The sequence below is a fragment of the Poecilia formosa genome, unplaced genomic scaffold (assembly GCF_000485575.1).
Source record: "Poecilia formosa unplaced genomic scaffold, Poecilia_formosa-5.1.2 Scaffold515, whole genome shotgun sequence".
NCBI lineage: Eukaryota > Metazoa > Chordata > Actinopteri > Cyprinodontiformes > Poeciliidae > Poecilia > Poecilia formosa.
In genome coordinates this window covers 130,955-158,691 of record NW_006800454.1, presented here as the reverse complement: position 1 = coordinate 158,691, position 27,737 = coordinate 130,955, and the positions used below count along the sequence as shown (strand labels likewise).

General features: G+C 40.2%; 1 protein-coding gene across 9 annotated transcripts in view; it reads right to left on the bottom strand.

The window, feature by feature from the left end:
- The window catches only part of pard3ab (par-3 family cell polarity regulator alpha, b), a 249,256-nt gene that overhangs the window by 136,372 nt on the left and 85,147 nt on the right, over positions 1 to 27,737 (bottom strand). For all 9 annotated transcript variants that reach the window (XM_007540092.2, XM_016664830.1, XM_007540095.2 and 6 more), the window contains exons 3-5: positions 27,121 to 27,304; positions 21,815 to 22,002; positions 21,600 to 21,743 (exon numbers count right to left, since the gene is read on the bottom strand). In XM_007540092.2, the coding sequence (XP_007540154.1) occupies positions 21,600 to 21,743; positions 21,815 to 22,002; positions 27,121 to 27,304 (516 nt within the window). The remainder of the gene's footprint in view (positions 1 to 21,599; positions 21,744 to 21,814; positions 22,003 to 27,120; positions 27,305 to 27,737) is intronic.

The following is a 27,737-nucleotide window of genomic DNA, read 5'->3' as shown; positions in this document are numbered from 1 at the left end:
TACAGCGGCTCTGACAAAGCCTCTGACTGAGGCTGTTGTCTAGCAGGCTGATGAAGAGGAAGATCATGGTTTTGGCTGATATTGAGTGAAATAAGAACCCCATAAAAGAAAATAAAAATAAATATGTATTTTTAGATTGGACTATATGTTAATTATTAAGGCATTTATTTAATTTATTTCATAACTGGTGGAAAAACTCCCTGAAATACATCACATAACTTCACAAAATAAAATTATGAAATAGAGTATTTGCTATTAACACTTTTTTATATATATTTCTAAATGGTGAAAAAATAAAAGTCTCTGAAATATGTAAAGTAGTTTTGCAACACCATTATGACAATTTAAAAAATAAATAAATTCAGTTGTGATTGACAAAATAAGCTCCGCATTTGAAAAAACAAATTTGTATGTAGTTTTTATTTCATGGGGCATATATTTATTTGACAGAGTATTTATCCATTATTTATATTTTTTTATTATTTCATAAACCAAATCCCATTATGAAATAAATAAAACTGTGACCAACTAGGCTCCTACATAAAAAAAAAAAAACTTATTTTATTTGGACATTTTTTTATGAAGTATTTATTAATTTGTTCATTTAATTGTCAATAAAACTCTCTCCCCATTTAACATCAGTGTGACCGATTACCTTAGATTTTGGAGAAAAAGCTGCAATCCCTCCAGATCCACTCAAGAACTTTAAAAGTTTATATGAAATACGTTCTGCTCAGAAAGAGAGAGTAAACACCGGTGTTTGGGTCAGAGAGTGTTTGACCCTTTCACAGAAAGCAACAAGAAACGACGACTCAAACACTCAACTCCCTGCAGGTGAGCACTTTGCTGATCTGACAGGAGCCTTTACATTTCCACTCAACCCTTATAGGAAGCACTCAAAGCTCATCAAAAGCTCCCTGAGTGGACGATAAAACATCGCCGCGCAAAACTCTAATTATTGGGAAAATCCTGAAAGTAAGAAAAACCCAGAAGATGTCAGCCTCAAAGCAGCCAGTAATTAATTTAAAGCCAGGAGTTTCATTCATCCATAGGTGAGTGTTATGGTTTTTATTTAGAAATATCCTTGAAGGACCAAACAAACAAGGTCGGCCTCATAACGTTTAAATCACGGTGAATCTTCCCACGACGTTTGACAGATGTCGATTCTCGACTCGCCGCAGGACCGCAGCGCATCATTAACAGCAAGCGCTCCGATCCCTGCGCTAATTCAATTAGTCTCTCCGGAAGACAGTTTGATAATGAGATCCAGATGAGCGGACGGCGTCGTCAATAACCTGAGGATTCACTGAGCCGAGGGGGCATCTTCAGGGATTTCCCACACAGAGCAGCGTTTTCCGTTCGGGTTTGAAGGCTCAGCACTCTCTGTTCTCCAAAAGAGTTTACTATTCCTCTACGTTTTTACATTTGTAGGTTTCAAATGTTGGTCGCTTTGGAATATAGTGACTGAATTCATAATAAATTATAGCATGGCTCATCGTGTAACGAAGAAAAACGAGTTTGCTTCTGTAGTTCGTTGACAGACTACAAGTGAATGCTGCCACCAGTTCTGCGTTTTCATTAAAATGTCCGCAAAACTTTGCCAATATTCTGCTAATGGTGAAAAAAAAAAACCCACAAGTTCGCAATTGCAGTGTTTCCATTAATTAAGAAATTAAATTAAAATCCCGCACGAACAAGTTTGTTCACACGGTAAGTCATTAGCCATGTCATCTTCGTCGTCGTCTTCATGGTTTGGACCAGTAGAAACATCCGGTTGTTGATCATGTGTTTCCTTTGCAGTTTTACAAACCAATTTTTATACGGCATGAAAAAATCCCACAGCATCCTTCCGCCAAAAACCTTTTATCAAAAAACAAGAGTTTTATCAAAACTGGCATGCTTCCATTATTTATGCAACTTTTATAAAAACAGATTTTTTTACACATTTGTTGAAACACAGCTCGTTTCTTACCAAGCTCTGATAGCTTGGTAAGAAACAGATAATCTATGAAAAAAGTAAAAAATACAAAACTGAGCTCCTCCACCTTCATCCAGTGCCAACAAGAAACAACCAATCAGAGACAGGAGGCGGGTCTTATCGCTGTCAATCATGCATGTGTGACGTTCCCCAAATTCTCTGCAGACCCCAAACATACTGGACACAAACTGTTTGGTCTTTTACTTTAAGGTCTGCTCTACAAGGCAAGGCTTTTAAAAACAGTCACCACAAAGAAAGTTATTTATTTATTGTGCTTTCTACTGTTTATATTTCAGACTGAATTTCATCAATAAAAAGGTTCCAACCTTTAAACATGTTGCGCGTCACCCTGGATTAAACTATTTTTGCAGTCGCCTATAAAAAACAAGGATACAAACTCCATAAAAAGAACCTCAGTGATGTCAAGGCAGCTGCATTTGACTGCAGATGTAATATCTACTTGCTAAAAATGTTCAATGTGTGTAATTTGCCTCTTTTCAACTTGTACTCTGGCATTTCTTTCCCAAGACACTTGTTAAAGAGAATATTAATCTCAAATGTCACCATAAGTCATCGTTTGACCTAAATGCAGACATCAAATGTGTCAGGGAGAATTATGGAAGTCATAATGAACAAGAATCAACCCTATAAATATCAACTCACACCCAAAAACCAAATTAGTGCACCAATCAGCTTAGTGTGTATCCTAATTTTACTGCCTTTCATTTGGTAGCAACTTAATTTCAGCAACAATTTCTCTGCAGTCGACTCCTAAAGCCTCAGCGGTAATCTCAGATGTTTCTAAACTCAGTTTTAGCGTCGGCATAAATCTCTCAAGGGTTTGGATCTCGCTTTATTATGCCAAACAGTTGTATCCTGCAGATGATGCAGAGCAATGCATCAGAAAACAGATTTCTTTCCCGCAGAGTGCAGAGGAGATAAAGTGAGTGATGGGACAGAAAACAGGAAAAGCAGAGAGACATAGAATGACAGACGGGGGGCACAGGCGAAGACAAACCGCGACAAAGCTCATTCACAGGATGAAGAACGACAGGTGGGAGGCTTACAACTTCAAATGTGGAAGGATTCTCTGCTTTTCTTTTAGTTTTAGAACAAAAGCTGCAGTTTAAAAATCTGCAAAAACAATGTGAGAGACTAGAAGCCGGCATCAGAAGCTGAGCTAGGGAGGGATTTTGAAATTGTCCTGCCAGACCGTCAGTTCCCATAACAACATGAGAAAAAAAACTCGTAAAAGCGTACATGAGGTCAGTGCGACCCCGCACAGAGTAAAAGGTTTGTGGCATCCAAAGCACTCCATCTAGGTATAGTTAAAGGAAAAGTTATAGCTACAAAGTATTTCTCTTTCACTGGCTTTTTAAAAAAATATAGAATAGTTTGTAGGACCACAAACATTTAGTAATGTTTCTCAGACACATCTGTGGCCCACCAATTTATTAAACTTGGCTAAACACTGCAAGGATTTTGAAGAAAGACCTTTTTTGTAGAGGAGACTGACACCATTTTATTTACTTTTTTTTTTTTAAATCAGACCTTCATATTGGTGCTCGACGATTTTGACAAAAAGTTTGTACACTGTTCATCTGAGGATGAAGATTGTGATGACAGACTATGAAATACTCTTGAAAATAAAATTTTTGTTTTTCTGATTAGTTGTTTCTGAAAAATGCAACCATGAAACTTTAATGTTGAGCATCGTGAAGCATTTTTAGTAGCACGACATGATCAATATCAGCAGACATCACATCCAATACAACGTTCAATAATTTCAAAGAACTTCTGATGCAGAACCGCACAGCATTCTGGGGAATGTAGGCAGAGAAATTCACTCACTCTTTGGTTACCTAGCAACTCACTCACTCACTCTTTGGTTACCTAGCAACTCACTCACTCACTCTTTGGTTACCTAACAACTCACTCACTCACTCTTTGGTTACCTAGCAACTCACTCACTCACTCTTTGGTTACCTAGCAACAACCCATTGAGTAACTTGCGCAGCAGCAGTTTCAAGTTTTGACTCCAGACCTCAGAACTGCTGAAAAATAAACACTTGCGTAGCGTGAAAAGAGAAAACGAGAAAAAGGGCTTGAGAGGAAACTTTGTATAAAATTGGGAATTACAGGTCAGATATTTAAAAACAAAACGCTAATCAATATTTATTTATATCAACTAATATGAAGCACAAACTGATAGGTTTTTCACTTTTCTCCAGAAAGAAAATATTTTAGGCAGAAACCAGAGATAAGTAGCTAAAAAGAGGCCAAGTTTGCTTTCAGATCAGAAGCTAACCAGAGTTTTTCGCTATAAAGATCTTTACCTATAACTAATGTTATGGCACTGGAGACATTTTTACAGCTACCATAAACCCTCTGTGTGCATATTAACCTGAAACAGACTCCATGTTCTCAGATTTATAGCAACAGCAGCTTCAGTGTCGGGTTTCTGCTGCTGCATGTCGTTTCATCAGATGTAAGGGAGCGATGAGGGGACCTGGGTGGGCTGTGGCTGCTCATGCAGCTTGTTGCAAGATGCACCATTTACCAGGATGGGACTCCCAACGGAGCTGCAGAAATGAGAGGTAAGGCCGGCTAAACAAGACAAGGCGGCTAACGGCAAACCTCACACACCGAGGACGAGGTGTCACAATGAAGGCTGTTATTCTGCACGACTCCAACAGCAATGGCCGCTTCCTCTAAATAAACGGCTTTTTTCAGATGTTTTCTTTGGTTTGCAGCAGAGAAACTTAAGTGAAGATCTGACGAGGTAAATCGATCATTTCTGAAGACATTTTCACTGCTTCTTATTCTTCAGTCAGTTCAGAGCTATAATGTCACTTTCCTCTTATAATACCAGCTGTTTCCAAATCAGACGGGGGCGCTAGAGAGCAAAGTGAAGGGAAAGGTGTTTATCAAAAAGGTTTACGTACAAAATAAAGCAAAAATAATAAAACATCTTATTAATTCAATCCCAATTTTGCACAAAACAGCTTTTTGGAAGCTTCATGGCGGTAAAAGTGATGTAAAATGACATCAAGACGTATGTCAGTATAAAACTCATCCTGTGCAACGTGCCTTCCTCGTAAAGGACATAAAACTGTCCAGCCTGATCCAGCACGCGCATTCAGGTTGCTTTTTCCCTTTAACTGCATGCTGAAGCATTTTACTGCTGTCACAATAAAAACAGGACTGCAGTTAGAGCGCCAACAGCATGGCCGCTCTGCCAACTGATTTTATACTTTATGCAGCAGCTAAATGGTTTTTAAAGTTAGCAGGACATTGATGATCTCTGTTGTGCAAATCAGAGCCTCACAGGCAGCAGGAGCGTCTCACTGGGATTACAGGCAGGATTTTACTTTAACTGGTTCAGATTCTGTGAACATAAAATAAAAAGATTTTAGGATTTCTGTAGTTACTTTTAGTCAATCTAGTTTTTTGCGGAAATTCACGCAAAGACAACAGATCCTCGTAATTTTTCATGCTAATGCATGATTATAATTTTATTGTGAATTTTCTGTAAAAATGGTAAAAAAAATATCAGATTTAAGTGATGCTAATTCCCACCTGCAGGTGGCAGTATTTCTTACTTCTATCACTCCGCTGAATTAACTTTACTTGATATCAAGTAATGTAGCGAAAAAAGAGATAATTAAAAATGTTTGTGTCCAATCTTCTTCGTTCAGCGGGTCCAGAAATTTTAATCAAGGGTAGCGATACTTTGTAGTAAAATTACACAAGTAAAAGTAAAAACTACTCCTAAAAGTTTTTTTTTTCCCAATAAGTTACTCAAGTAAATGCAACCATTTACCACCGAACTCTGAATCTCTAACACAACTTCCTGTTTCTGGACCGCAGGAGGAAACTGGAGGAAACCCAAACATGCACAGGGAGGAACTGCATTGGCTCTGAAACCAAACATGCAGAGTATTTTTATGTTGTAGATGGAGAATTATGCATTTCTTCCGGTAGGCAGGATCTTCTCTGCTCACCAGACTTTTAATAATCAGCGGCGTTCCTGTTCCGTCGTATCGTCTCCTCTGATCTCAGCCGCTGTTGTCGTCCGTTTCATCCCGTCTTTGATCGTTTTATAAACCGATGATAAACTCTCGTTCATAAACCTGCCAAGCGCAGCGGCTTTACATATCTGAGATTTTCATCTCTGATTTGTCGCTTTGCTGCGCGCAACTCTGAACCTTCAGAAGCCTCAACAGGTGGATTTCATTTCTGCAAACACCTGCCATCTGTCCAACCCAAGCAGGCCGCTCTTCTGGCGTAATTAGACTGTGGTAGCAGGTGACGAACACGTCGTTTTACGGCTGTGCAGGTTTCTGTAGCTGCAGGAGCCCCTCAGGTGAAGGTTTCACCCTGGAGACGAAGAGAGCTGCCTTTCATCTCTCTGCTCCACGTTTCCCCATCATGTCCCTCCCAGCTGGAGAGGAACCGCGAAAGATCAAATGTGATAAGGAGAAGAAAAGCTCAGAGAAAGAAAAAGGAGGGGAATAACAAAGACTGATGTGAAGAGGTGGAGATTTACGGGTTATGAGGCAAAACCTTCTTCGCAAACTCTAAAACGTTAAAATTCAGACGAAGATGGTTTATTTATAAAAATTAAACTTTAGATCTGAAGAAGACAATTCTTAAATTAAATCAGAATTCACACATTTTTCAGTAAAATTTACATTTTCAAGGTAAGTTTTCAAACGTTTCCAGCGCCTCATTTTGGTGTTAAAAATTATACAAATTAAATAAAAAAGACTGAATCAATTCAATATTATATGATATAATTTATTACTTATTTGTGGTGGTATTCTACCTTATACAGCAGGGAGAAGTCTAACCAAAATATAATAAAATGTGTGTTTTGAAATGTCTCTCACCCACAACACACACCTGACAGGTCTGAGAACAAAACACTTAAAAAAACAACAATTTCAATAACGTTTAATATGCAAGATATAAGACAATCAATAAGTAATTGAACAATTAGGAATTATATGCGTTCATTACATTGAAACAATCCAAACTAATCCTGTTAAGGTAAATAACTTTCCACATAAAATCCTCAAACACAACATACAGAAAAAAATTAAAAAATAAAATCCCTAAAAAATTTTCTCAATACGTTTTCTGGCTTTTAGCAAATATAAATAATTTTGGTCATTTAAACTGACCTAAAAAGGAAATTTTAGTCAGATTTAACTTCAGACAGAGACGAAAATATGCTGTGTGTTATTTGGTTTCAACTATAAATAATGTTTTTCAAATTTTAGCCATTATCCAAATGGTCGATTGCACTTGATTACAAATCTGTGCAGTTTGAATATCAAGCACCTTCAAGGACTTTACACAGAAATCAAGGACTTTCTAAACCTTGAAAATGCCTGATTGAAATTCAAGCACTTTCAAATCATTTCAAGCGTACAAACCTTGAATCTCCTCCTCTAAATGTGCTCTCTGCCCGCTTCCCCTTTTTCAGAGAGAAAAAATACGATTCGACAGAAATCAGGCTGAGACGGGACGTCACCTGGTCTGGCAGCAACTTCAGATGACAAAGAGATTTTTTTTTACCTTCTCTGTCCACAGAAGAAGAAAAAAGGTTGATAGCATCCAGGACTCTGGATGATTTAGAGAGATCCACAAAGAGGAATCACCAAAGTTGCACAGACAGCTGAGCAGAAGAGCAACTGATGGCAGTTTGAGAGCAGAATCCAGCTGAAATGGTGTAAAATGGACACAGCTCGATTTAGAGTGCAATACTCCCAAAACGTTAACATTATCCCTCCTAAAAATGAATTTTATTGCCTCAGAGCCCAAGAAGCAGAAGAAGCTTGTCTGGCAGACATACTTTAGGAAATATTTACAGTGCACTCCACCGAAAATCACTTCAGTATTTACTGATGTTTTAGTGGAAATCTGACTCCACATTATTTGTGGAATGGTATTCTGACCCACAATCCTCACTTTGCCCACCGCTAAAAACTCAAGAAGAAGAAAACGACGACCTCACATTGTGCAGCAACGTGGCCAATCTCTGCGCCGCACTGACAGCCAGCAACGGCTGCCTGGTGCCAAAAAATGGCGCTAGGCACTCGGCTAGCTCATTAAACATGCTGCTATCCAGTGGCAGAAAGTGTGGGAAATGTAGCTAGCGCTATGCTAGCTACTATGAAAGTGCGTATGGTGCCCTTTTTTTTAGTAAAATGAAGCAGCGTATTGTAAATGGGAATGTTTTTCAGGAGAAAATGTTTGTGGCGACACACAGTTGCATAAAAATAGGTAATAAATGGGCTTTTTAATCATAATCTTTATCCATAGTACCATAAAATACTGCTGTAAAATTCTAAATTTTATTGCACGGCTCTCGAAAGTGTTAGATAACCAACTGGCCAAGAGATCTAATCGATTCACTTGGTTTTCTTAATTGATACTGATCGTAATGCATCTTTAGCCTAAAGCATGTTTGATAAATTAGATCACTACTGGTTTCAGGTCTGAACTCTTGATTGGTTGTTTTTGCAACATGCAGAAGCCACTTCATTATGTTCAGAGAGCCAGAAAACCTTTAACTCGGCCTCGTATGCCGGCCACACGGTTTCTAAACAAGCAGCCTGGACAAAAAGACCAAATTACTGTAAGGTGCTACTAAATTACATCTGATGACAGAATATCAAAGGCAGAGAGTGAAGATTATTGGAGGTGAGACGAAAGAGGAACGCAGATGAGTAAGTGGAGACGATGAGAGAAGATATAATGATCTAATGTGAAGCCTGGAAACGGAGCGGTGAGTAAGAAAAAAGCTGCTAGGTGTGAGACAACAATAAGGTTCACAATACAGATGGAAAAGTGAGAAGAGAGTCAGACTAAAGGCTCATTATAACAAGGTGACTGCAGATTAACACTGAAGTGTTCAGACATCTGCAAACACAAACACACACCTACAGCATTTATCTGTGCATCCATTCACACACCACCAGCATATAGTACAAACAGAAGAGAAAACACACACACAGATCTACAAACACACCAACCTGCAGGACTTCAGTAGCAGCTCCACAGCAGCACCTGCTGGGCACTCGCTCTGCACCAACACACACCCTGCCGCCCCGAAACGCCGCAGAGCTTCACTTTCATCCCTCTAACCTCCAAACACACAACATGCACAGCAGAGACACACTCACAGCACACAGAGCCGGTCTGAGCGCGCCGGGTTTCCTGTGCATTATGCATGCACATTCAGGTGAACGTTCACACAGTCTGAAGTGATTTATGGGCATATGGCTCAGGCCGGCATGATTTATCCCTCTAAAGCTGCAGCGTGCACCTGAGGGACTCAACCCTCCGCCGCACGTACGTGCTGCACGCAAACTTGTTAGTCCGAAGGCAGAGCCGAGCTGTAAGGTGTTTGTAGCACACGCTTCCAGGGTAACTTTGTGCTCTGTGTATATCAGCACTCCCGCATTGAAATGATGCATTTATTCTACGAATCAGGTCTGGAGGTGTCTGAGTGGAGTGTGTGCAGATGTTTCCACAAAGCCGTGAGGGATAACGTTGATCCTCTGCAGGCTAATAACCGAGGACGCAGCAGCAGCCGTGCAAACAAAAACCCAATCAAACTTAGCTCTTCTGCTAACATCTCAGAGTGAGAAACAAACTCAATGTTTGTTACAGCTGGTGGAGAATTAGCCCAACCTTCACCTGGGGAGCAGCATCCCCAGGTGAAGCAAAGACTGTTTGAAAAGAACTGGAGTTTGAAGGAGATATTGCAGGCAGAATGGATGTTTTAGATCTTTTTACTGAGCCTGGATTCACTATGCTCAGTTTATTTATGATCTTCAATGTTTGCGGAAACAACCTGAAGTGTTTTCACACCTCGTAGTCCGGTAGACTCGATTTCGGGGACCAAAATGCCAACATTTGTTACATTTTCAGCTGGTGTGGTTCTCTTTCACACTGCACTGTATCAAACAAACTAAACCCTTTTAAAAATATGTTCCCCTCCTCACCAGCGGGGGCGCTGCACCACTGAAGAAAACATACAAAAACCTCTGAAAAAGACACCGAGTGCAATTTCCTTCCTCACGAAACGTAAATGAAAATGGAGTGGCATCAGATTTTAGCGGTTGTAGGATTTCCATTTTGTCTTTGGTAAAAGACCACAAGCCATTTCTCCCGCTAGCGTTCGACTCGCGCGACTGTTTTTGTGTATTTACCCAGAATGCCCTGTGCTGTAGTTCATGTTTTGGTTTTGGAGCGGTCTTTGGCCTGATTGGCATTCACATATGCATTCGAACCGCATCAGAGTTCACTTAAACCGAACAGAGACCGGGGTTTGTAGATGGATCAGAGTTTGATTACATATCAACACCTCCGCAAACAAACTGGACTTTCTAGACAAACTGGTTGGATTAAAGTGAACTAAACAGGGCTGGTGTGAATGAACCCTAACAGAAGTGTGATGTTCGATATGATGGCCCAACAGAAAGGTAGGTGTGATGTTTTGACCGAGGTGTTGGGAATAGAGTGGGTTTTTTTTCTCTCTTTTAGATTCATGAACCAATGTTGAGCAGGAAAAGGAATCAAACTTTTCCAGGGTTTTGTTCTGTGTTTGGAGCAGGTACTGCTCCAAACACAGACTTCTCATTCAAAGGCATTACAGAAATATGCGTTCTCATTACAGAACGCATATTTTGCATATTTCCCCTGTTTTAAATAAACTATTAAACTAAATTTGGAATATCAACAGTAAACGCCGTCTGTTTCTACCAATTTCCCCTCCAGAACCAAACATGGAGAAGCAGCATCCAGCTTCTATGTACCGCAAATCTGGAACCAACACCCAGAAAACTGGCAAACAGCTGAAACACTGAGTTCCTTTAAATCAGGACTAAAAGCCCACCTGTTTTGCTTTTGGAGCTTTGAGTAACGCATTTGATGTGTATTGATGACGGCACAAAATGTAATGTTTGTTACTGGTTTCTTAATTGGTGCCTGTTTTTATGACTTCTTATTCTTCCATTTTTATGATCCAAAGCACTTTGAACTGCCTTGTTGCTGAAATGTGCTTTACAAATAAACTTGATGGATTGACTGACTGATGAACGTTGAGCTCTTCAGCTTTAATCTCCACTTTATTTCGCTGCAGCATTTCCACTGGAGGTCTCAGACGAACACAAAGAGCTTCAAACAAAAGCATAAATTGGCGATTTAAAATAAAAAGCTTCAACAAAAAGCCCCGCTAACCAAGTGAGGAGATTTTCAAAAAGCAGCAGAGTGGATGTAACAAACACAAGCCGACACGCTGTGACACTTGGAGTCCGCGGAGACCGCCGTTCGCCTGCAGAGGTGAGGACTGAAGGCTGACCCAGACAGCGCGCCACACGTGTGTGTGTGTGTGTGTGTGTGTGTGTGTGGCAGCGTTGATTGCTGCAGGTTCAGCTCTCTGACACCGCAGGAGGCTGGCTCGCCGGCTTTTTGCCTCTTCCTCTGTAATTGGTTGATTTGCAATGCAGTCGAAGACTTCTCGGATTTTTTTTTGACATATGAAATCATAAATACACACAGACGCACACACACAGACGCGCGCACACGCACACACACGCACACACACACACAGATGCAGAAACGACTCCGTGAAACAAACAAAAACACACAGCAGAGGAGGCCTGCTTTCGTCTTTTTGCAGCCGCTGCACCTTCAACCAGCTTTCATTAATACACACTCGACTGACAGCTCCCTTGTTGCCATGGCGACCCCCAACCTGTTGCCAACCGGCGGCTCCAGCTGGAGCCGGGAACGCGGCTCCAGACCTTGGTGGTTCCTCCCCCTCTTCATTTTTCCCCCTCCGGCTCCGTACGTGCCGGCGCACACGTCGCCACTCCGGATCCGTTCGTTTGGACCGAGCCGAACTCGCGGCATTCTTCATTACACGAGCCTCCGTTCGGAAAGCGGCCCGCGCCGTGTTATTTATTCTGGGAAGATCAGATGGAGCCAACTCCAGGAAATTGCTTCGCCTAATTCATCATTCCCAAGCCGCTCACTTCTAATTAAAATCACTGGGTATTCTATTCTCGGCGTCTGATTCTTCTTCCACTTATTATAATTTGTCTTGATAAAGGTTTCCGACACTGCAGGATAAAAGGCGCTCTTGCTTTATTTGGGCCAAATAGTTTCAGTGCGACTGTTGTGTGAAAGGTCAATAAAAATAATCAGAAACTGGCTTCAGTAGGAGAATTTTCTTCAGATTCACCCTTTTGTCACCTCAACCTGCAACTCCTGACCCGCAAGTGGGTAAAAATGTAAAAAACAGTTTTTACATTTATATAAAACAAACTCAAGTTTTCAACGGTTTTTTTGTTTTTTGTTTATGAAATATTTCCTTTGCATTTCTGTAACAATTACAATAAAAGTACAAGTAATATTTTTAGAGCTGCACTTTACAAACAAAAAGCTGAAATCCCAAATATTTAAATGAAATGGTGCTTCTTTAAAAATAACACATTTTCTAAGTTCTACGTTGTCCGTTTTTAAATAGTTGTGACATTTACAGCTGGAAATGAGTTTTATCCGTCTGGTTTGAAAGAAAAAATGACTCTTAGGTTGTAAAAGTTGCAAACCTACGACTGAAATGAGGCGTTTTCTTCAAGGTCTGTTCAAAAGGTTCTTCCTGAACCATAAAGCTGGTGAAAATAAACTATTTCACACTGGTGGAGTCACAGCCACACCCAAACTTCTCAATCACAAACAAAGTTTCCCATAAAAATTAAAATATGCACAAAAAAATTTCAAATTATTAATCACAGTTTTATTGATTTATTTTAAGATTTAAATGTTAATTTCAAGATAAATTTTTGTATTTACTTCATTAAGGTGTTCTAATTATGTTTCTAGAGCAAATATCTCTTTTTAGCAAAATAAATAAGNTCCACAGAAGAAGAAAAAAGGTTGATAGCATCCAGGACTCTGGATGATTTAGAGAGATCCACAAAGAGGAATCACCAAAGTTGCACAGACAGCTGAGCAGAAGAGCAACTGATGGCAGTTTGAGAGCAGAATCCAGCTGAAATGGTGTAAAATGGACACAGCTCGATTTAGAGTGCAATACTCCCAAAACGTTAACAGTATCCCTCCTAAAAATGAATTTTATTGCCTCAGAGCCCAAGAAGCAGAAGAAGCTTGTCTGGCAGACATACTTTAGGAAATATTTACAGTGCACTCCACCGATAATCACTTCAGTATTTACTGATGTTTTAGTGGAAATCTGACTCCACATTATTTGTGGAATGGTATTCTGACCCACAATCCTCACTTTGCCCACCGCTAAAAACTCAAGAAGAAGAAAACGACGACCTCACATTGTGCAGCAACGTGGCCAATCTCTGCGCCGCACTGACAGCCAGCAACGGCTGCCTGGTGGCAAAAAATGGCGCTAGGCACTCGGCTAGCTCATTAAACATGCTGCTATCCAGTGGCAGAAAGTGTGGGAAATGTAGCTAGCGCTATGCTAGCTACTATGAAAGTGCGTATGGTGCCCTTTTTTTTAGTAAAATGAAGCAGCGTATTGTAAATGGGAATGTTTTTCAGGAGAAAATGTTTGTGGCGACACACAGTTGCATAAAAATAGGTAATAAATGGGCTTTTTAATCATAATCTTTATCTATAGTACCATAAAATACTGCTGTAAAATTCTAAATTTTATTGCACGGCTCTCGAAAGTGTTAGATAACCAACTGGCCAAGAGATCTAATCGATTCACTTGGTTTTCTTAATTGATACTGATCGTAATGCATCTTTAGCCTAAAGCATGTTTGATAAATTAGATCACTACTGGTTTCAGGTCTGAACTCTTGATTGGTTGTTTTTGCAACATGCAGAAGCCACTTCATTATGTTCAGAGAGCCAGAAAACCTTTAACTCGGCCTCGTATGCCGGCCACACGGTTTCTAAACAAGCAGCCTGGACAAAAAGACCAAATTACTGAAAGGTGCTACTAAATTACATGTGATGACAGAATATCAAAGGCAGAGAGTGAAGATTATTGGAGGTGAGACGAAAGAGGAACGCAGATGAGTAAGTGGAGACGATGAGAGAAGATATAATGATCTAATGTGAAGCCTGGAAACGGAGCGGTGAGTAAGAAAAAAGCTGCTAGGTGTGAGACACAACAATAAGGTTCACAATACAGATGGAAAAGTGAGAAGAGAGTCAGACTAAAGGCTCATTATAACAAGGTGACTGCAGATTAACACTGAAGTGTTCAGACATCTGCAAACACAAACACACACCTACAGCATTTATCTGTGCATCCATTCACACACCACCAGCATATAGTACAAACAGAAGAGAAAACACACACACAGATTTACAAACACACCAACCTGCAGGACTTCAGTAGCAGCTCCACAGCAGCACCTGCTGGGCACTCGCTCTGCACCAACACACACCCTGCCGCCCCGAAACGCCGCAGAGCTTCACTTTCATCCCTCTAACCTCCAAACACACAACATGCACAGCAGAGACACACTCACAGCACACAGAGCCGGTCTGAGCGCGCCGGGTTTCCTGTGCATTATGCATGCACATTCAGGTGAACGTTCACACAGTCTGAAGTGATTTATGGGCATATGGCTCAGGCTGGCATGATTTATCCCTCTAAAGCTGCAGCGTGCACCTGAGGGACTCAACCCTCCGCCGCACGTACGTGCTGCACGCAAACTTGTTAGTCCGAAGGCAGAGCCGAGCTGTAAGGTGTTTGTAGCACACGCTTCCAGGGTAACTTTGTGCTCTGTGTATATCAGCACTCCCGCATTGAAATGATGCATTTATTCTACGAATCAGGTCTGGAGGTGTCTGAGTGGAGTGTGTGCAGATGTTTCCACAAAGCCGTGAGGGATAACGTTGATCCTCTGCAGGCTAATAACCGAGGACGCAGCAGCAGCCGTGCAAACAAAAACCCAATCAAACTTAGCTCTTCTGCTAACATCTCAGAGTGAGAAACAAACTCAATGTTTGTTACAGCTGGTGGAGAATTAGCCCAACCTTCACCTGGGGAGCAGCATCCCCAGGTGAAGCAAAGACTGTTTGAAAAGAACTGGAGTTTGAAGGAGATATTGCAGGCAGAATGGATGTTTTAGATCTTTTTACTGAGCCTGGATTCACTATGCTCAGTTTATTTATGATCTTCAATGTTTGCGGAAACAACCTGAAGTGTTTTCACACCTCGTAGTCCGGTAGACTCGATTTCGGGGACCAAAATGCCAACATTTGTTACATTTTCAGCTGGTGTGGTTCTCTTTCACACTGCACTGTATCAAACAAACTAAACCCTTTTAAAAATATGTTCCCCTCCTCACCAGCGGGGGCGCTGCACCACTGAAGAAAACATACAAAAACCTCTGAAAAAGACACCGAGTGCAATTTCCTTCCTCACGAAACGTAAATGAAAATGGAGTGGCATCAGATTTTAGCGGTTGTAGGATTTCCATTTTGTCTTTGGTAAAAGACCACAAGCCATTTCTCCCGCTAGCGTTCGACTCGCGCGACTGTTTTTGTGTATTTACCCAGAATGCCCTGTGCTGTAGTTCATGTTTTGGTTTTGGAGCGGTCTTTGGCCTGATTGGCATTCACATATGCATTCGAACCGCATCAGAGTTCACTTAAACCGAACAGAGACCGGGGTTTGTAGATGGATCAGAGTTTGATTACATATCAACACCTCCGCAAACAAACTGGACTTTCTAGACAAACTGGTTGGATTAAAGTGAACTAAACAGGGCTGGTGTGAATGAACCCTAACAGAAGTGTGATGTTCGATATGATGGCCCAACAGAAAGGTAGGTGTGATGTTTTGACCGAGGTGTTGGGAATAGAGTGGGTTTTTTTTCTCTCTTTTAGATTCATGAACCAATGTTGAGCAGGAAAAGGAATCAAACTTTTCCAGGGTTTTGTTCTGTGTTTGGAGCAGGTACTGCTCCAAACACAGACTTCTCATTCAAAGGCATTACAGAAATATGCGTTCTCATTACAGAACGCATATTTTGCATATTTCCCCTGTTTTAAATAAACTATTAAACTAAATTTGGAATATCAACAGTAAACGCCGTCTGTTTCTACCAATTTCCCCTCCAGAACCAAACATGGAGAAGCAGCATCCAGCTTCTATGTACCGCAAATCTGGAACCAACACCCAGAAAACTGGCAAACAGCTGAAACACTGAGTTCCTTTAAATCAGGACTAAAAGCCCACCTGTTTTGCTTTTGGAGCTTTGAGTAACGCATTTGATGTGTATTGATGACGGCACAAAATGTAATGTTTGTTACTGGTTTCTTAATTGGTGCCTGTTTTTATGACTTCTTATTCTTCCATTTTTATGATCCAAAGCACTTTGAACTGCCTTGTTGCTGAAATGTGCTTTACAAATAAACTTGATGGATTGACTGACTGATGAACGTTGAGCTCTTCAGCTTTAATCTCCACTTTATTTCGCTGCAGCATTTCCACTGGAGGTCTCAGACGAACACAAAGAGCTTCAAACAAAAGCATAAATTGGCGATTTAAAATAAAAAGCTTCAACAAAAAGCCCCGCTAACCAAGTGAGGAGATTTTCAAAAAGCAGCAGAGTGGATGTAACAAACACAAGCCGACACGCTGTGACACTTGGAGTCCGCGGAGACCGCCGTTCGCCTGCAGAGGTGAGGACTGAAGGCTGACCCAGACAGCGCGCCACACGTGTGTGTGTGTGTGTGTGTGTGTGTGTGTGGCAGCGTTGATTGCTGCAGGTTCAGCTCTCTGACACCGCAGGAGGCTGGCTCGCCGGCTTTTTGCCTCTTCCTCTGTAATTGGTTGATTTGCAATGCAGTCGAAGACTTCTCGGATTTTTTTTTGACATATGAAATCATAAATACACACAGACGCACACACACAGACGCGCGCACACGCACACACACGCACACACACACACAGATGCAGAAACGACTCCGTGAAACAAACAAAAACACACAGCAGAGGAGGCCTGCTTTCGTCTTTTTGCAGCCGCTGCACCTTCAACCAGCTTTCATTAATACACACTCGACTGACAGCTCCCTTGTTGCCATGGCGACCCCCAACCTGTTGCCAACCGGCGGCTCCAGCTGGAGCCGGGAACGCGGCTCCAGACCTTGGTGGTTCCTCCCCCTCTTCATTTTTCCCCCTCCGGCTCCGTACGTGCCGGCGCACACGTCGCCACTCCGGATCCGTTCGTTTGGACCGAGCCGAACTCGCGGCATTCTTCATTACACGAGCCTCCGTTCGGAAAGCGGCCCGCGCCGTGTTATTTATTCTGGGAAGATCAGATGGAGCCAACTCCAGGAAATTGCTTCGCCTAATTCATCATTCCCAAGCCGCTCACTTCTAATTAAAATCACTGGGTATTCTATTCTCGGCGTCTGATTCTTCTTCCACTTATTATAATTTGTCTTGATAAAGGTTTCCGACACTGCAGGATAAAAGGCGCTCTTGCCTTATTTGGGCCAAATAGTTTCAGTGCGACTGTTGTGTGAAAGGTCAATAAAAATAATCAGAAACTGGCTTCAGTAGGAGAATTTTCTTCAGATTCACCCTTTTGTCACCTCAACCTGCAACTCCTGACCCGCAAGTGGGTAAAAATGTAAAAAACAGTTTTTACATTTATATAAAACAAACTCAAGTTTTCAACGGTTTTTTTGTTTTTTGTTTATGAAATATTTCCTTTGCATTTCTGTAACAATTACATTAAAAGTACAAGTAATGTTTTTAGAGCTGCACTTTACAAACAAAAAGCTGAAATCCCAAATATTTAAATGAAATGGTGCTTCTTTAAAAATAACACATTTTCTAAGTTCTACGTTGTCTTTTTTTAAATAGTTGTGACATTTACAGCTGGAAATGAGTTTTATCCGTCTGGTTTGAAAGAAAAAATGACTCTGGTTGTAAAAGTTGCAAACCTACGACTGAAATGAGGCGTTTTCTTCAAGGTCTGTTCAAAAGGTTCTTCCTGAACCATAAAGCTGGTGAAAATAAACTATTTCACACTGGTGGAGTCACAGCCACACCCAGACTTCTCAATCACAAACAAAGTTTCCCATAAAAATTAAAATATGCACAAAAAAATTTCAAATTATTAATCACAGTTTTATTGATTTATTTTAAGATTTAAATGTTAATTTCAAGATCAATTTTTGCATTTACTTCATTAAGGTGTTCTAATTATGTTTCTAGAGCAAATATCTCTTTTTAGCAAAATAAATAAGCTTGTTTTAAGTCAGTAATTCTTAAATGTATATGTAAAAGCACTATTTTTAGTGGCTGATTTTGTTCACTTAAAACGGGAAAAATGTTTTGTTGCAAGTGAAAAAAAATCTACCAATAAAACTAGAACTTTTTCATCCATATACAATAATTATTTACTTAAAACAAGCTTCTATATCTTGCTGAAAAGTTACTTTTCGGTTAGTTTTGTCTCATTTCAAGTGTTGTAATATATTTTCACTGGAATCTGGACCAGAGGTTCTTGGTGAGATGTTGTGTTTTTGCAGGGTTTTTTATGGGACTTTTGTTCTGTTGTTTTATGTGATTAATCTGGACCGGCACCAGCGCGGTTCTCGTCATCCGGCCGTGTTGAAACATCCTTCCAGGAACAAAGTGAGTTTCTCAATCAGAGAGACGTTAAGCGCTCACAGCAGACTGGGAGACCGGGCAGCCTGAGACGCTGTAATCCAACACCAAACGCATACATAACATATGTAACGCGCTCAGTTTCCACCTTTACATCCAAGAAGCCAGAGTTCATTTTGGAGTCCAGAAGAAAAAAAGTTTCTCAGGCATCTTGAACACCTTGTAACTTGTTTTCTGAGAAATACTTTTAATATTCACACACATTTTTTTATTAAATTACCCAGACATGGAAAAGTAACTAAAACTAAAAGAATGAACCAAAAAATGTAGAAAATAAACGTTAAACTGGATCTTTGGGCTCTTTGTAACCAACAATCTGATCCGTTCTTTGGTCATTTTTATAGTTTCAACTAAACAGACAACGTTTGAAAGAAAGGAAATAAATATTTGTGTTGGTCAGGGTCTGCAGATTCATAATTTTTGTATATTTTTCTATTTGAATTTATTTGAGCTTTATTTTATCATTTTATTTTTTGATCATTTGTTTTCATATTCAGTTCAAAAATACTTTATTAATCCTGAAGGAAATAAATGTTTTAACTCAAGAATAGTGGTGGATGATGATGGGATCTCCAGTAGCAGTCAGTATTGCAACGAATCAGAAGAGGCCTCTGACTGAAGATTGTTGCCGTTACAGTTTAATGATTGTAACGACATGCTAACAACTCAATATTCTGGGACAGAGAAGATATTTCACAGCAACACGTCCTGGACGACAGAATCAAGTTTTGACCAGCTCTGCTAACCCAGTTCGTTTGCTTTTGCCGCTTTTCTTTAAATCTTTGTCAGGCCGTATGGTTCGAAAGCCAGGCAGAGAGATGCTGGCGTAGGGGATATGATGTTTTGAACTTCCTCCTTTTCTCCACCATCCTCACTTTTATCATGATTGCAATGCATTTTTCATAAATATTGTTCTACGTTACTCGTAATGAGCATCTACTGCAGAAAAACTCCATTCAAAAAGCTGTAATTAGCCTTAGCTAAAGTAATTAGCATGTAGCTAAGTAAATGGATAACGGATACTACATTTCACTTTGAATAGTAATTTCAATCAAGTTTATGTGTATAGCATATTTCACAACAAAGTGCTTTCCAGAAATAAAAAGTAAAAACACCATAAAAACTAGTAAACATTAAACTTTGACGAGCGTCATCATCAAAGTCATCAGCCCACATCAATGTATGTTCCATTTGTTATGGTTTAAAGTGGCTTTGTAGCCTGGATTTAAAGGAACTCAGTGTTTCAGCTGTTTTGCAGTTTTCTGGAAGTCTGAATCGGATTTGTGGCAGCAGAGGAAAAATTGGGAGAAAGAAAAACTCTTTCACTGTGAACTCAAGTCCAGCTGATTCACCGTCACACAGAGGAAAAGGATAAAACAACAGATGAATGTTATGATGATGCTCGGGTTCTCAGAGCGACGGGAAGCTGAGTGCGGATGAGTTGGAGGAAAAAGTCGGATGGATTCTTAAAGCTATTAATACTAACGACGGTCCTGCAGTGAGCTGCACCTTTTAACGCCCGTCTTACTGAAACATGGTGGAAAACCGATTAGCAAAACGCTTCAGACAGACGGAGAAAACCTAAACCTGCTGTGGGAAAAGCCATTTAAACATGGAGGAAACAGATACATGGATAAATCAGCATGGATGCACAAAAAGAGCCACACCGATAATTATCCACTTGCCTTTTACTGTAAAGATGTGACTGAAAAAATAACCGTTTCCCGAGACATGAAACGGTTTACGAGTTTGTGGTCTCTAGTTACACGACTCGGTAAGTTTTAGCATTTTTCAGCAAAATGAAAACTTCACACTCGGCTTACTAAAACAGTCCGACCGAAACCGGCGCCTCATTCATGTCTGTTAGTTACAATGAAACAGGTTCTCTCAATGTTGTTGAGAAAACTGGGTTTAACCCAACAGTGTCCAAACTACCTGCCACAGGAGTCAACAGGGTAAAATAAAGTGTTAATTTAATGATAAAGGTTTCAACACATTCAAAGTGTAAATGCAGGTTGGTGCATTTTTTATTGATTTTAATATAAATCTGATTTACAATCGACAACCCATTTAAAAAAACAATCTGATCTCTGTTGTTGAGTTTATATCTCTATTTATCCCATAATTAAGCATAAAAAATGTTTTTAATTGAAAATATGTGTCAGTATATGGTTGATTAAAAATTAAAGTTCGTAAAATTAACTTGATCAAAAATATTAATAGAGTCCCACCAATATTTTTTTTTACAATAGAAATAGTAGAACGTTATTTTATTGTTATTTTATTCTTATTTTTAGCTTTTTAAAAATAAACTAAGCATAGCGTATTTTAATGAAATTAAGAAAGTTGTCATATTTTCCATATTAAAAGAAAGTCACACCTCTTCCTCAGTTTTGGGTTGAAATATTTTCCTTTTCTCATTGTACTTAATTTTGTATTTTCAAGCAATAAGAACAGAACATGGACCCTCTTAATTATTCTTTATTTTGCCTAGTTTACTGAATGAGTTGCAACAATGATTTTTTTTCATCTGAAGGTCAGTTGAAGGCCACTTTATCAGTGAAAACCTTGCAATAAAGAATAAAAAACAACTGTTAATTGTCATAACTGGAAATGCAATTGAAGGTTAAATAAAATCATTCCAAGTGTCACAACATATCAGTCATGTTGGGGTTTGGACTTTGACTAGACCATTGCAAAACCTTTGTTTATTTTCTTTTTCAGCCGTTCTGCAGTAGTTTTGATGCTGAGTTTGGGATCATCACAACCAAACCTCTCCGCTTTGATCTCATCTGTCCAGATGATTTGGTCAAGAAAAATTTACCCACTTCTCAAAAACAAAAAAAAAAACCCGATGCAGATTTGAATCCAGGTAGGGATTTGTTTTAGTTTGGTGTGTGCTTGGATGTGTTTGCTCACCTGCTCTTGCTTTTCCAGCCAGCGGTCCACCATGGGGTGGTTGGCGCTGAGCGACGACCTGGCTGTGTCTCTCTGAAACTCCCTCTGATTGGACCAGGTCCCTGCGTCCCTCGGCAGGCTGCGGTACGTGTCCAAACCTTTGCTCTACACAGAAAACAAAAGCTTTACCCCTGAAGTAGATGTGGTTTCCAGTAGACCATCGGTTTAACACCCACCTTCCTCTCCAGGCTGTTTGTGCCGGAGGAATGGCGAGCTTTCAGGAAGCCGGCAGTAGTGGACCAGCGAGTCGGGTTCTTCCTGGATGGAGGCTCTTCGGTTTGGACCCGCGACTCCGAGGCGCTGAATGGCCCGTTGATGGTGATGAGGGCGGGGTCACTGCTGCGCCGGACATGGAGAGGCATATCTGAACAAAGATACGAAATTAAATGCGTACCGGAGAAGTTGGATCACTCGTTTTATTCAGTACAGTGGAAAACAGGAGTGTTCATAAGAAAATGCATCCAAATTTTTCCTGCAACTATTAAATTTTTTTTTTTTTACATATTTGTTGAAACTGCCATCAGTAACTCAAATCTATTAATTTATCCCGTAATTTAGCCTATGAGACAAATAGTATGAGACAGATCATCTGTGAAAAACATTTGAGCTCCTAGAAACAACCAATCAGAGCCAGGAGGCGGGTCTTAGTGCCGTCAATCACCAAACTTTTTTAAATAAGTTACATTTTGCAGCTTTAAGTTAAATCAGACAAAAAATGTTCCTGTTTTATGCAAGTTAGAATCACAAGAACTACTTATATTTTCTAAAATAAGAAAAAGAGAATATCTCAAAGATTTATTCGAAATCTTTCGATGGTCACACCAGAACATCGACTTTTTGTCCATTTGGAAGATCCAACCTTCAACTTCTTGGTTGATGCTGCTTCAATATTTCCACATGTTTCTGCATACATTTTATGAAGTGCACCACAGCATGATGCTGCCACCTCCGTACTTCACAGTTAGGATGGTAAGATGTTCATTATGGTCTGTGGGCATTTTGATGATTAGGCATTCCCATCATGTCTTCCCATCATGTCTTCACTTGCCTATATTTGTTTTAACAGATTAAACACCTTCCAGCTTCTGGAAATCGTTCCCAACTCTCGCCCTGACATCTTGTCTAATTTATTTTCACTTTTTGCATCGTGTTGAATGAGAAACCAGGTGTGTCTTTAAAGGAGGTGTGCCTAAAAACTTAGCCTGTCAATTAGCCTACGAGGTGTTTTCCAGAGTTGAATTTCCTTTTCTAAGGTTAAAAATAAATGAAATGTCATATTTTTCTTTGCTCTTCTGGAACCTCAGACTGTATTTTCCTCAGTCATCAGTCATGGTTGATGAGACTGGAGGGCAGCATAATGAAGCTGCATTAATCACGATCTTCTGGTAAATTAATCTGATTTATTCCTAAAGATTCTACTTCCTGTGTGGGAACATCAAACTTTGGTGATGGGCTTCCATTGAAACCCTTCACTCCATCTAAAAGTCGCATCATGTGGGTCCAAATACTTAAATGATCCCAACAGGAACAGCGAACACGACGCCGTTACAACAGCAAAAAACCTGCTGCTTCTCAGAAAACATCGGCTTATAAAACGACAAACGTTTTAAATAAAAGTGTTGTCTTTTGGTAGCCAAGAGGTCCGGTTCCCATGTTCTGCTGGGAAGCGGCTCACACAGGAAACACTGATCTGCGTGCTGGGTCAGCAGTTCTGCAGCTCTGACTGAGTCCATCTGTGTGTTTGTGCTCCTGGCTGTTTATTTCCTCGTTCTCTCATAAACTGATGAGTCTGGGCATCACTCTGTTTCTGTGTCGCAACGCTTCCTGCTTTTGTTAAACTGTTTGTGTGTGTGTGTGTGTGTGTGTGTGTGTGTGTGTGTGTGTGTGTGTGTGTGTGTGTGTGTGTGCGTGCAAACTGAAGTGGAATCCTATGGCTCTGTGTGGGTTTGTGAACCATTACTCAACTGTCCAATTGTAAATCTGTTCACTTGTTTGGATGTCTTTAAAGAAGCAGCTGAAGTATCTGTTGATTCAGCACATCTGTGTGTGTGTGAGAGAGAGAGAGCTTGTTTATATTATCTAATAAGGACCTTTTCTGGTGCATTTACAGTCCCTCTGAAGACAGACGGGCCCGAGGGGCCAAAGCGGGTCCAGGCCCCCTTTCTCATGCTTACTGGTAAAATGTGATTTAACTTTTGGTTATGGTTCGTAGCTCAGGTTAACTGTGGTTGTTGGGCATAAATGTAGTTATTAAAATTAATAGAAATGAACTCAAAGTCCTAATTTGGCTAGAAATAGTGAGCTTCAGACGGCCTTGATGTAGTAAATGTTTGTTTCAGCCGTTTTGACCTGACATTTTTTAAAAATTTAAATGAAAGTGTAAAAACATTTCTTTAAATGTCTAAGTTTTTTTAGATGTATAGATTACTTTTGACCAAATCTCCTTTCCTCCCTTTCAAAAAGTTGTAAAAAGTTAGTTTTCTAGAGTTCTCACCTTCTATCAGTTATACTAAATTACTAACGTAGTAATGGGTTAATGGTTAATTGGAGTATACAAAGTCAAAAAAAAGTCAATTTGCTGAAAAAATAACATATTCAGAGCAGTAATTAAGCCAAACCTGTACAAAAATATATACATTTTATTTAAGGAAATAAAAAATCCTTATTTATCTGCATATGTTCTCCCAGAATTCCTCAAGTTGTAGTTTTAGCTTCATCCGATTCAAATAACTTTTTTAAAAAATCTCCCACTAAGCACATTTTGCTATCCAATAATCAGAAATTAGTCAACAGCTCAGCCTAAAGCTGTATCGATGCTAAGTAGAGCAGAAAGGCTGAACTTTTAACGTTGTTTAAGCTGCAGATGCATTCAGTTCTCCAGTCTGGATTCCTTTAAACTGCAGGATTTTATGTCAGTCACATAAAAGTCTGGTATTTTAACTCCAGTATATGTGCACAGTCAGTCTCCTCCTTCTGTTTGGACACAAATATTACAGAAATTATGCATATTTAGTCTTTCAACAGCCAAATCAAAAGAAATTATTTTAGCAGCAGCAGTTTGTATCAATCTCTAAAACATGATTTATTGAAGATATCTGGATGCAGTAAAACGTGACGGGAAAGAGAAAAACAACAATACCAGGTGTAACTTCTTCAACTTCTTTATAGTTCTTGCATGGGTTTTGTTGCGTGATCTCTAAACTTGATTTATTTTCAGTTTACAAAGCGGCCGCCGTCGCCGCAGTGAGCTCATCTGAGAATCTGGGCCAGCGAAGCCCAGAGTCCAGCGGCTGAAACTCCTGCAGCATAAATCAGTCACTCTGAGCCGTTCTCATTAGGAACTCGCTCAAAAAGAAAATTAATCAAATCCCCTCTCTTCCGTGTCAGACATTTTGCTTAACACGTATTAAAATTCAGCTGATGAGACTCTGTGTAGTCAATTAGCAGGGCTGGAATTTATTACGAAGGCGGCTAAATTGGATGTAACCGGCAGGTGTAATTATGCCAAAGATTTCCGTTTCCTTCAGAAAAATTCACGTTCAGCATCTCATCCAAAATGCAATTAGAACTGCAGCGACCAGACGCCTGAGCAGATGCTTTTATATATGTCTATCTTTAAATCTTTCATTACAGTTGCATAAAAATCTATAACTTTAAAATTACTGCAGATATTCTGAGGGAAGTAAAACTGTGTTCATGTTCTTATGGCAATACTATTTTTAAATATAAATGGTACATTTTTGCACTTCTGAAAACCAAAACTTTTTGCTTTTAAAAGTTGAGAGCTTTTTATTGGAAATCCATGACCTTAAACAACGGCTCTTTAGTATCACTCTTCAAAATGGAAAAAAAATAAGAAAACATGATGTTTAAAGGGCAACTAAACCCCAAATCAACTTTTATTCTGGGTAGATAAACCCAGAATGGACGCCATCTTTAGATGTCTGTGCGAATTGTGACATTTTTGTTTAAATGCATTTAATTCTGATACATTCACTCTAAAACCGTCTCAGTGCTGCCCCCTTTAGGTTGAAAGGTAGCTAATGCAGCAGGGTTTTCCTACTGGCTACAGCTTGGTTGGACCTCCTACTGAGTCAGGAGTTGCATTTTTTAGCTTTACACATATGTATTTATTTACGATGTGTTTCCATTAAAGAAATTTATTTGTGAAATGTCAAATTGTGAAGTTGGCCAAAGGAAATGCAGCGACAGAAATGGCAGAGCCGGTAAAGCTCATGAATTATGGTGGGGTAAAGACTCTCAGTGGCTGGGACTGAAACCCCCGTTGCAGTTTTCAGCAACAGCACCGTATTTATTTTTATCTGATATTGTGAAACCTCACCAGACACAAACGTTCACTTTTTCTACAAGAATATTCAGTCCCCGTATTTTCCCAACCTAGCAAAGGTTCACGTTTACTGTGAGAGAGCAGTTATGTGTGCTTAATGTGTTTTAAAACCAGAGTTGGACAGTAACTAATTTACGCAATTACATTTACTTGAGTAACTTTTTTGAAAAATTAAATGAAAAATTACTTTTGCTATGCTGTATATTTTATTTTTTACTTGAGTAATTTTATTTTGAAGTGTCTCTGCTCTTGAGTAAAATTTCCGGATTTTCCACCCACTGAAAGAAAAACAAACACGTTTTAACCAAAACCTCACCAGACACAGACCTGCGGTTTTTGTTAAAGTTTTATAAGTTTTTTAATAAAGGAAACTGTTTTTGTGTTGCTTATATGAATTATTGTCATTTTTGTCCGTAAAATACAAAAATTTCCACTTAACTTTATGTTTTGGCCCTTCTGATGATGTAATTTTTAAATGATTGATAATTTGATCAGCTACTCAGTACTTGAGTCGACTTCTTACCAAATATGTTTTTACTCTTATTGGAGTAATTTCTTTGCACTTTTACTTGAGTAAAAACATGCTGCAGTAGTGCTTCTCTTAACTGAGTATAATTTCTGGTTCTCTGCCCACCTCTGTTTAAAACAGCTAATTTACGCATGATTCCTCCTTTTTCCCTCTTTGCCTTCTCGTTTGTTTCAGCTTAAAATTGTTTGCTTGATAGAAACTGAACCAATCGTCAACAAAAGGCAGCTTCTTGTCGACACTCATGGTAATTAGAGCCAAAGCAGCGACCCGACCCGGGGAAAACCACGGAGGTGAGCGCGCTCGGTGACAAATTTGATTTAGGAGGCTTCGGATTGAACCAATTAGCCACTTTGGCCGGGGATCAAACGGCTAACTGCGCCTGAAAAAAGTCGCCTCCTGTCCAATTACCTGAATTTATGAACAATGCTACCGCGCAGGGTTATAAGGTGATTTGTTGGGTTTACTGTATGCTGCTGTAGCTCCTGACATTTAACTCAATAAAGACGACAACATGGAGAACATACGGCGAGAGGAATTGATCATTTGGAAGTAACAGCTTCGTTTCTAATTGCATGTACAGTCTCTCCTCTGGCGGCGGGACTCACTGGTGCGCAGGGCCGAAGGCGTGACTTCGATCTCGCTGGCGTTCTGGTAGGGCTGGAACGCCGAGGCGATGCTGCCAGCGCCGAGGTCTGCGGCGAACAGGTCGGGGCTCTGCGTCCCGGTGGAGCTGGCGCTGGTGCCGTCGCCGCCATGATGGGGTTCCTGCTCGTCGTAGACGGCGATCAGCTGCAGGAGGACAGAAGGAAATGAGGAACGGAGGTAAAGCTTTATAGAACGATGGATGGATGGATGGGTGGATGGGTGGATGGATGGATGGATGGATGATGATGGGTGGATGGATGGATGGATGGATGGATGGATGGATGGATGGATGGATGGATGGATGGATGGGTGGATAATGATGGGTGGATGGATGGATGGATGGATGGATGGATGGGTGGATGATGATGGGTGGATGGATGGATGGATGGATGGATGGGTGGATTGATGGGTGGATGGATGGATGGATGGATGGATGGATGGATGGATGGGTGGATGGATGGGTGGATGGGTGGGTGGATGGATGGGTGGGTGGATGGATGGATGGATGGGTGGGTGGATGGATGGATGGATGGGTGGGTGGATGGATGGGGGGGTGGATGGATGGATGGATGGGTGG